An 11,098-nucleotide genomic window follows, 5' to 3' on the forward strand; every position below is an offset into this window, starting at 1 on the left:
GTAGCTAGAAACTTGACCAAAAATACCTTAGATTAATTTAGTTTTGCACCTGGATTAATGTGTTAAACTAAGCATCCTGTCTAACAAGTGCTCATTTTTCGTTTGGAACAAAAGATTTTGATGATGGATTTTTCTAATAAAGGGTCAGTGAAGATTATTAATTTTTAAAAGCATCATACTCACTAGAAATACCTGCTGGTTTTAAAGGGAGATAGAGAAATGAGTATCTTGTCATCTTTTACCACTTTTGTTTTTGTTTCTTCTGATACCCACTAGTGAATTTACCCGAGTGCAAATACTGCTTAGGAACACAGATGAGCTATCGGAATCAAAAACAGAAGGAGAAGGCATAGTTCAAACCAAGTTTGTAAATTACGTCTATTATGCAAAGGTTGCAACTTCCAGAACAATTTTTAGAAAGCACTCCAAATTCTGGCACCCATTTCATGACTATTTTATACTTTGCTGCAGATCTTGCATCTGCTTAATATTCTCACCTGTCTCCCGATCCCCATCATGCAGCTGGTAGCCCTTTGTTTCTCTTCAGATGAGGAAATTCTCCCCCCGGGGTCTAGGATCCTCTTTTTCATGCAAATGAAGTAAAAGATAGGGATAGTGAAGGGGGTCAAGATTAAGATCGTTATGGAAATGTCATCATAAATTTATTCAACGTTTCACCCCACTTGTCTTCCCTTTTCACATTTTCTTAATGTCTTTAACAATTTTCTTCCAATGCAAAACCAAATATTATGGTTCCTTAAAATTCCAAACATCATGGCAATTTTGGCTAAAACTTTATTATTATACATTAGCAAGAACATAAGATTCATAGACAAATGTTTGCATCACTGTTTCACTTTGATGCACCCCATTATTTACCCTCTCATCCACCACAATCCAGTTCCAAAAGTAGGTTTGAGAACCCCTTGAGACACTCCATATTATGAATTCTGCCTTTCACATACAATGGTTATCTTTATCCAAGTAAGTAAAACTCCAGCTGCAGAAACAAATATACTAATTAAAAAAAGAGATGCTCAATACTACATTTTTGAAGTAGTCAATCTGCTATACAAGGCTGCATAACTTAAAGTCAAAACCAAAAATCGTCTGCTCCACTGCTCCTTGTGCTTGCTCGCTCTCTACTTTTTAATCGTAACATGTCCATGACACTGCGTGCATATATGTCTCGCAAATTAACATTGATATTTGAGTCGCTGGATGAGTTTTTCATGAGTTTCTTTAAAGCTTCACGCTGCCGAAGAGCAGCTTCTTTTATCTTCAGTGTAAAGTAACAGGCAGAAAAACGGTCATTTATTATAGCGATTGGCAAAGCCAAAACCAGTATTCCTGATAATATACACATAAAGGCCACTACCTTACCAATGGTAGTGTCTGGTCTAATGTCACCATAACCAACAGTTGTCATGGAAGTTGTTGCCCACCACCAAGCACCAGGTACGCTTGTAAAAGTTGTGCCTGGCACGCCTTGCTCAACAAAGTACTCCACAGTGGAAAATATAGAGATTCCTACAGAGAGGAAAAGCAGCAGAAGGCCAACCTCCTCGTAACACTGTGCGATAGTCATCCCAAGAGACCGCAGTCCTGAAAGACAAGAAGTGCTGTCAGTAGGCTTATTCACATAGCTGCCATCATAACTTTGCAAAACATCTCTTATTTGAAATTTATTTTTTTCTTTGACTGCTAGTAAACATGCCTAAAGAAAAAGAGGTGCTTCTCTCAACACTACTGATAAAATGTGATTTAAAAGAATAGATTAAAATGCTAGACTGAACCACTGAACCTCAAGTGGCACCAGGGGAGGTTCAGACTGGACGTTAGAAAGAACTTCTTCATGAAAAGGTTATCAAGCACTGGAACAGGCTGCCCAGAGAGGTGATAGAGTCACCATTCCCTGGAGGTATTTGAAAGATGGGTAGATGAGGTGCTTAGGGATATGATTTTATGCTAGGTAGGTACTTTTGATGATCTCAAAGGTCTTTCCCAACCTAGGGATTCTATCATTTCCATTTTCTTAACATAGAGCACAGAAATTCTCATTACTTATTGTTTGAATTACACACACATAATTTACAACTAACCAAAACCGATTTAGTAATAGACTATAAGAGAAGATCCAGCAGAGTTTTTAATGTTATCTAAATAACCAGGTAAGAACACAATAAAAACATCTGCTCCCTAATTTCAGTTTGAATGTATTAAGCTCCTCTTTTCCAGCCATTTTTCTGTTTTCCTCTTAGACCAAGCAAGCCTCAGCTGCTAAATTTGTGTTCTCAGGTGCGATCTCAGAGTCCAATTCAGTTACTCACTAAATTTTTCTTTGCTAATGATCATTTTCAGTAATTCTCACAGTCTCTCTTCTACCTCTCTTTCCCCCTGAAATCTAAGACATCAAAATAAATACAGTATTCCAGCAGCAGCTGCATTTGTGCCAAAACTGGAGACAGCAAAACTTGCCAATGCAAACATGGAATTCTGTTAATTCACTGCTGTACTGCATCAGTCCTATTGCCTGTGAGCTGCACAGGAAGTATATGTTCAGTTGACCGCTCTCCATAACCCCCCACGTTGCCTTTAAAGCTGCTGCCTCAAGGCTAGAATGCCTGACAAAGCTAGCAGTAAAGTAAATCCAATAATAGTGCAATGGATAAATGTTGCACACATAAACAAAGAAGGAAGATAACAGGGTACCAACTCAGCTGAGAGACATAGGAGACTGAAAATTATCTTTTGAATCCCAAATGATTTTGGATTGTTTTTTAATACTGTTCTTTACACATGTGCTATGCTTTCTTTAATAAATGAGAAAACCACAATGGTTATGAGTTACCCTTCACAGGGTACACTTCTAACTAAACCAGTGTTTGCGAAATAGCTTATTGGAGCTCTGCCTCTGCTTGCAGACTTCATCTGCTCATTAGGGTAACAAGGAATTCAATTTGCTTTTCTTTCCTCAGTCTCAAACTACAATATGTTAAAATTCCTTCTTGCTTTTGGCTACTTCTTTTTCCCTTCAGATCTAATGGGGTTTAAAGCTTTTGTTTATGTACAGCAAACACTGAAAGTACAAACTAATGTTTGTATGCAGTATTTCCTTTTTTCAATGTTTTCTTCTACCAACTCCAGTTAAGGACTTGCCCATATCCAGGTTTTATATTACTGTAATGATGATCTGTTGGTTAAAATGTTTATTGCAATTATATAGTTTAAATCAGCAACACGAGGGGAATACAATACATCAGTGTGATCTTTTCACTGTTAATAAGTCTGCCTCCACATTTTGAAAACACACTAAGATAAGCAGTGTAAAAGCTGTGTGAGACAATTGCAAAGATCCAGATCAAACTCTGAACTTTCATGGAAGTTGCTATCATCAATTGCCCTATAAAACTTCCTACTGAACAAGGTAGAAGAATAAGTCCTTTCAGGTAACCTAAGAAGAAGGAATTCCAATTTAAAATTACCTCTGTAACACCTGTTTTCAAAGTATGAATGAGCACTGTAAAAGCCAGTGTCTGCCCCTTATAATGGATCCGGAGAATACTACAGCTAAAACCCACCACAACTCGTGCATAAACAGCTCAAAATAAGGAGGAACAGGATAGTCTGATTTTTCTTTTAGCATTCTTAGTTCTATTACCCTCATCTAAAACAAAAGTATTGAAAAACTGCAGAAGGGGCAGAAGACTGTAACAGAAATTATTCGGCATCTGGAAGAACAGAGCTCAAGCTGAAGAACAGGTACTGAAGACTTATCTTGGTTATCATAAAGGAAAGTGATAACTAAAGAACCCTTTGAAATCAAAGCCAAAAAAACCCCCAAAAAACTAAAAAACAACCCCAGAAAAAACCCAGAAACTACAACAAAGTGTCTGGACCTTGAAATGAAACAAAAAGTACTCACATTAATTCAGTGGGGATACATAATCTTTAAAATGAATTATCAGTGAAACAAAGGTTCTTCACCTCTTCATGTCTTCAGAGGAAGTAAGAAGATATTTTTAGATGATTCTATTAGGCAACTTACTGGAGTTCACAGTTGAGTCTAAGTGGGAATCAGCTGATGAAATAAGCTGATAAAAAGAATAATATATTCTGCTATATTATATGGGGAGTTTTAAAAATGTTTCTGAGCCCTAGCATACAAGCAAACTAGAGCTGCTGTAGCACAGACACTTCAACAAGTCTTACGACTTCCCATGACGCCTCCTTGTTAGGAGCAGCGTGGTTACTCGTGCTGAGGTGCTGTTAGAGCTGGCATGCGGCAGGCGAGCAGCCCCAGCCTTGGGGCCAGCAGGAGGAAGGAGAGGTCTTTAAGGCACAGGTGGACAAGGTGCTAAGGGGCATGGTTTAGTGTTTGATAGGAATGGTTGGACTCGATGATCTGGTGGGTCTCGTCCAACCTGGTTGTTCTATGATTCTATGATTTCTGCCATGCAGGTCAAGTTCTGACTTTCTGTTGCTGAAAGGGACTTCAAAATACAAGGTGATGTTCTGGAGTTTCAGTTTACATGCTATGTTTAAATCATTCTAAATTTCTGGCACTAAGATGAAGTTCTGCTTTTTCATGTCTTCAGAGGCATCCCATCCTGACATACACTATAGCCTACTCTCGAACATATGCCCTTTGCCATCACAAGAAAGATGCTCGCATCCTACATCTCCTCAAGAAGTCAATCTGTTTAAGTACAGGACCAGCAAGGGTTCACACAAAACAGTCCCAAAAGGAAGCCAACAACTGATGAGCATCTGAGAATGTAAGAAATACAGGTTTAGTTCTCACCCATAACTGAAGCCACTCAAATCCATACTTTTGATCTCTCAGAAGAGTAATCTCACCCTCTAACTACACATATTCTGGAGAGAGGTACTACTGATTTGTCAGTGGTTTTTGATGCAGTATACCACTTCACATAATTACACATTCATGCCAGTCTAGTCCAGGTGTTTCCAGGCATCACATCCCTCCTATTAGCCAAGTTCAGCTTTCAAAGGGGCAGAAATGATTCTTTCATTTCTTTTTCTGTTCCTTCCCCACAAGAAAAAGGTAGTTGCCATTTGTTTAAATTGAAGAAAAGAATGTGTAGGTGTTTTCCTAATTCATGTCTGCACCTGACAGCAGAACCAGGCTATTGTGCTGATCCCAGCTTTGCTACAGGTCTGCCCAGTAAGAGAGATGTTCTCCTGTGATTGTAATCATCCTACTTGTTGAAAAAGGCCTGCAGCCACAATTTTTCTCCTTTTTATTTTCCTTCTGATCTCACACGCTTCTTGCCACACAAAACAGATTAGAAGTTCACATACATTTGTGTTGTCTGAGAGTGGAGGAGTCAGAAAGAAGCTTCACTGGCAGGTAGCTCTAAGCTACTAGATCTAAGGCAAGAAAGCATAATAGTTGTGAGAGCCACCTCTGAAACTGAAATTTATCAGGTCTGTCTAGGTATATGCAAGAAAGATGGCATCTGTATATGGTACTTTTGGGGTTTGTTTTATATTAGGAGTTAAGGATGTGTTTAGAACCACATTAATAAAACTTTCTTCTGCTATGTACCTCCAGCGATCAGAAACAAAGCTTCAGATCTGCTAGTGTATGTTTCTGTTCTGATTTATTAGGTTTATGTTTCATCATACGAGCAACATCTCCTTTGACAGAGGATCAAAACAGTGACTTTCTACATTTAAATCATACAAATTGCATTTAGTGTTTTGGGCGTAAGTGGGCAGCAACTCTGAAGTACCAAAGATGCAAGCACAGTGAGGGTAACACTGTTCTGGATGACTTAGATAATATACGTCATCTCTTGTGTGTTAAGACTGGCGCCTTGGTTCCAGTAGAAAGATGGAATTGCTAATCTCAACATTAATGGTACTAAATATTGTGATATAAACTGTGGTAATATTCAAATGAATTTAAGAATAAATAGACACAAAAGTTTAGACCATCCCTGAAAGTTAATATACCTGAAGTTAACAGTTATTTTACAAACATGAAACATCTGTGACAGAAAGAACCACAGAACTGAGTTCCATGCATTCTGTAAAACACAATAAACTGGAAACTTTATAACTAGAATCAACATGCTTTTGAGTCACTATTTTGTTATTCAGAACAAAAGTGCCTTGATGAATTCTAGTCTTTTTCTTATTTTCAAAATACAATTAGAGAGGAAGGCATACACATTATAACTACCATTGAAAGTGGGTAGCAGTCTTTCTTGCAAAAAGAAAAAAAAAACCTGCAAAAGTTGTAATGAAGCAAACCAAACTCATTGACTGAATTGTTACAAGCTTCCTTTTGACTGCTTTCTAAGGGACTGTTATGCATCAGTAGAGGCATAATCTAGGGTAGGCGAGTAAGATTAAGATACATCCCAAACCACTGTGGTTATACTCAGTAGCACTGAAGTACCCTGCCATTAGTAGGCAGGTTCACCGCCCTTCAGTGGGAATGAAAATCGATGCTGCTGTGAGCATACTGTAATGCCTGCTGAATTGCGGCCAGTTCACAAAGAGTTGGAGATGACTTGAAAAAAATGGAGAGGCATAAATCCATTCCTGCTTTATGGCAGGAAATCCTGGAAGGATATGTTGAGTGCCACGTAAGAATGATCATCATTGTCTTCAGAACAGGCTAATATTGCAGGACAGAGACAATAATTTACTTTTACGATCTAATTTTTCATAGCTCCATGTGTTGGCTGAACATTTCTCCTGTCAAATTCAACACCATAGTCAGCACTGATTTAAGAGGGAACATAATTAACTTTCAAAATGTCAAGCACTGGACAACACCATGGCATAGAGAGGGTGTGGTGGGAGTACAGCTTTTATTCTTTCATATAACCAGGCATGCACATGTCATGAAGTGGCAATAAAAATGAGGGAAATGCAAAGGGAAACTGAACACCTTCCAATCATTTCCAGCCTCCCCTGATTCCCACTGGAAAACGTTACCTTTTGTGCCTTCCTTTCAGCACTCAGAGTGAACAAAAATGTTTTTAGAAATGCATTTCACCTTCCACCCTACCCCTGCTTGCTCTTCATCATGTGCTGACTTGTCAAGAGTGCTTGGACATGAAGAGCCCCACATCAGTGGGTGACTGCTGACTGAGCCTGACACTGTTGTTTCGTGCTGCACCTAGGTCCAACTCAATAAGTGGCACCCAGCTGTACTCCACATATCACACAGATACCAGGGTGTTCAACAGGGCCAGAGAAACCCTCAGCCCAGCACCTGGTAAGATTCAATTTCAACAGTTTTCCTGAAACATTCTCTACTGCGGCTGTTCTCGGGATCTGGGATGTAGAGAAAATCGTGGTACATTTCTTTGCATGTACTTTTTAACAAAAAAAAGTTGTGACAGATAATTGTAAGTTGCCATTAGTGGGCCTTTGATAACTCAAAAAGCATAGGTCAATAATCTTCTGCTTCTTCCCTTGCTTCATCCCCAATAAAATCAACTCAAATATATGTTTGAAAATTTATGACATAGTGACTGGTTCCTAATTTACAGCATACAACTTAGGGGCCTATTTTTGTAAATGCTCTATGCAAACAATATACACTGGCTTTATGAAGAGAAAAAATTTGTCAGAGAAGGCCCTTGCCACTCAATTATCAATGTCCAAATGTAAGATTTTCACAAGCCATTACTGCTAACAGATTGGATTAAAAAGGTTAGGCAGAAATGCACACAAAATGGAGAACTGTGCCCAGGGACAAGTGTTGCAGGCAGCAACAATGAGAAGTACCACTGCCATGGCTGAAAGTACCTGTTGAATGTCTTCCCAGCTTCAGCATCCGCAGGGCTCTGAGCAGTCTCAGCACTTGGACAATGCGCCCCACATTTTCCAGTTCTTGGGAGCTCTCCCCACCACACAGACTCTCCACTAGCAGGGTAATGTAGAAAGGCAAAATAGCAAGGAGGTCTATGATGTTTGCCACACTCCTTAGGAAGCGACACCGATCCCGAGCACACAGGAACCTCAGAACGAACTCCACCGTGAACCATGCAATGCACAGGTACTCTAGGGCATCCAGTAGTGGTGGTGCCAGCCAGCTTAGTTCTACTGAAATCAAAGCCATGTTGGCGATGGACACCACGACAAAAGCCATGGACAGAGTGCCAAAAGTCCTGGCTGCTGCAGAGGAGCCAGGCTTTTCCAAAACTTCCCAAAGTTTCTGTCTGACACTGGGACAAAGGCTACCAGAAAAGTCTTCTTCTTCATCTTGGGCATCCAGTTCTTCTGCATCTTTCTTGATGTCTAAGGCTTCACTCAGCTCCTTCCTCCTAAAGTACCTGCCCAGGAACCCCCAACAAAGAGATTTTTAATACCAACACGCATATGTTTTTCTTATCCTCTACCACACATACAAATACATGTTAAAACATACTTTATGTGAGCTCAGAAATCCCTGATGCCAAGCATATGATTGAAGATTTTATTAATTGAGACCTGTAGAATGTTTCCACTGACCTGATACTTCTGTTCCCCCATTTCACATCAGTGACAGTTTGTACGTGCAGAGTAATTTTATTCTGATAGCATGTTATTTATATGGATCATACTGACAACAACAGGATCTGCTGTACAACTAGAATGCATTCTTGTAATTAATGCTGGCACAACAAGACCCTCTGTTTCTAAATTGTCCTCAATTTGACTGATCGTATTACATTTTTATTACATTGGTTTGTATCTGCAGTACTAAAGGGGTAGGCGTAATAGAAGCCAGGCAGTTTATGGATCAAGTTCTGATCAATACACACTAAGATGACAAGTTATCTTTCTTTCTTTAAACATATGGTTCTCACACAACAAAATGCATAAGAATCTGTGCTGAGTAAAACTTACAGATTGTAAATGCATAGCTGAGTGTTTTGTTAGAGCAAGAATGTATTTATAGAACAATTTCACAGAACAAAAATATTCCTAAAGTACACAAAAACCCCCTTCCTGTCTGCATTTCTTGACTGCTGCAAATCTCAAGCCTTATACAAAGGGGCTACACAATTTTGCCTTTGGTGTACAGTTACTCCTGCATGTGCCAAGGAGGTCAGTAGCTTCTTGTACCACCAAAGAAGTAGGAACTTTCAGTTATGCCTATCAGAGAAGCAAGAAAGGGATGCAAACTAGTATCCAACTCTTTCAGCTGTACAACTAGACCACATCAGGGTAGGATAACTTCAGCATGGGGTTGCTTGTTTGTTTCTTTCGAATAATCATAACATTACACCTTTAGATAAATAGCAGTTATGCTCTTTTGAGAATTCATTTCTTCAGTAGCAACAAACAAACCAATAACACTAAAAATGGTGGAAAAATAATCAAATTAGCTGCAAATAATATTAACAGAAATGCCCTGGGGGGGTTCAGTCAAAACCCACCTCATTCCTAAACTGTCAGTTACTATCTGTCTCCAGTGAGCCATGTTCCTGCTGCTGCTGCCCCCTCCCTGTAAGCTGCTACATCCATGTGCCATGCTTCCCATCGGCTCCTCCTGGAGCCATGCCACCCACACTCAGCCTGACAGGTGACCACCCCCTTCTGCCTCTTCAGCTTGGATCTGGAAATCCTGCAAAACAGAAAGCGTGGGGTGAGGAGGCTCCAGAGTCTCCCAGCAGCATGCCTGACTCCACACTCGATCCCTCTAACTAGCATGATCCCAAACTGGAAGACTGAAAGTACAAGTCTCCTTTCACAACCTGTTTCACCTCTGGCATTGTTCCTTGTAAACATTTTGAGCTTCCAGGGCCAGTCCACAGCTGGTACAAGACAACCCAGACCCTGGTCCCGTTAAGGTCTCACTCTAACTCCCGCTGCCAACCTGATCCTCAGCGAAGGTCGACAGTGACCTGACAGGACACATCTCCTCCCATTTCCTTACACTCATCCTCACCTAGAGCGGGATTCAGGGCTGCACTCAGCCAGCTTTCAGCATACTTCTCCCAGTGCTCTGCTCCCTCACCTACCCCTGCTCCTGGATCTCTCACCTGAGCGTTCCCGCACGCAAGTCAATGCCCACCTCACCCAGCCCATCATCTCGTGCTCCATCCCTTCCCACAACTCACCGATCTCTGCAGCAGGAATCGATGCTGAGCTCGTCCAGACCCCAGTACTGGATCTCCTGCAGGAAGGAGAGCGCACAGAGCTGCTCCATCACGTGCAGCCTCCCGGTCTGGTAATAATTCAGGATATAGTGAAACGCCTGCGAGCTCCGATCGAAGAAATACTCGTTCTCCACGAGGTTGGCATCATCACAAAGCTCAAGGAGTCCAGAGGCCACATCCCGGGCAGCAGAGACCACGACGGCCAGTTTGCCGAGGCGGGTGTCGGGGTAGCACGATAAAGTTTGCTGGGACATCACAAAGCGGCTGCCTCCTACATTGATGGTGAAGCGGTCCAAGGAGGGAATGACCTTCTGGAGCAGGGGGCCCTGCTCCTCCTCACTCGAGAAAACACTGGAGTCCAGGGAGCCCAGGGACGTGCTACTCTCTGGTTCCTCCAGGGACGCTTGGGAAGAAAGAGACATGCAGCAGGGAGGCGACTTCATCCTGTAGCTGCCAGCAGCAGCCCACACTCTCCCGGATCGAAAACACAACAAAGCCGCTGAGCAGACTGCCCCGCCGGAGTTGGGGGGGGGGGGGGGGAGGAGGAGGGGGACAGCCGGGCCAGACCAGAAGCGTGTCACTTGGCTCTGGCGACCGTCCGAGGGCCGCCCCCATCCGAGGCGGGGGTCGGGCGGGGCACCTGCGAGCAGCCGGAGCGGCGCTGGAGCGGGGAGCGCCCGGCACCGCCCGCGCCGCACGGGAGCCGGGGCCGCCCCGCGGTCCCCCCGCTGGAGCCGGGCCGGGCTCCGGGGACACACCCGACCCGCAAACTTCTTACGAGAGAGTTCACAGGACGGCTTAGAAGCGCCCCCCTCCCCTCCGCCTCCCTCCCCTTAATGTGCGTAAACCCCCAACCTGTTCCTAAATAGATAACGTGTAGCCGCTTATGCTACTCCCACAACCACGAGTCTGAAGTCACTCAAGCAAAACGGTGTTTGTAAGGGCCACTAGATGTACGTGGAAGA

At 42.3% G+C, this 11,098-nt stretch overlaps 1 protein-coding gene across 1 annotated transcript; it reads right to left on the reverse strand.

Annotated features, from left to right (window-relative positions):
* Positions 1–32: 32 nt before the first annotated feature.
* Positions 33–10,663, reverse strand: KCNV1 (potassium voltage-gated channel modifier subfamily V member 1). The gene is made up of 3 exons (XM_069853136.1): positions 10,095–10,663; positions 7,795–8,321; positions 33–1,605 (listed from the first exon to the last, which is right to left on the reverse strand). Exons 1-3 carry the CDS (start codon positions 10,574–10,576, stop codon positions 1,094–1,096), a joined length of 1,521 nt encoding a protein of 506 aa, XP_069709237.1. The 5' UTR covers positions 10,577–10,663; the 3' UTR covers positions 33–1,093.
* Positions 10,664–11,098: the final 435 nt, after the last annotated feature.

Source organism: Phaenicophaeus curvirostris, chromosome 3 (genome assembly GCF_032191515.1).
Source record: "Phaenicophaeus curvirostris isolate KB17595 chromosome 3, BPBGC_Pcur_1.0, whole genome shotgun sequence".
NCBI classification, from domain to species: domain Eukaryota; kingdom Metazoa; phylum Chordata; class Aves; order Cuculiformes; family Cuculidae; genus Phaenicophaeus; species Phaenicophaeus curvirostris.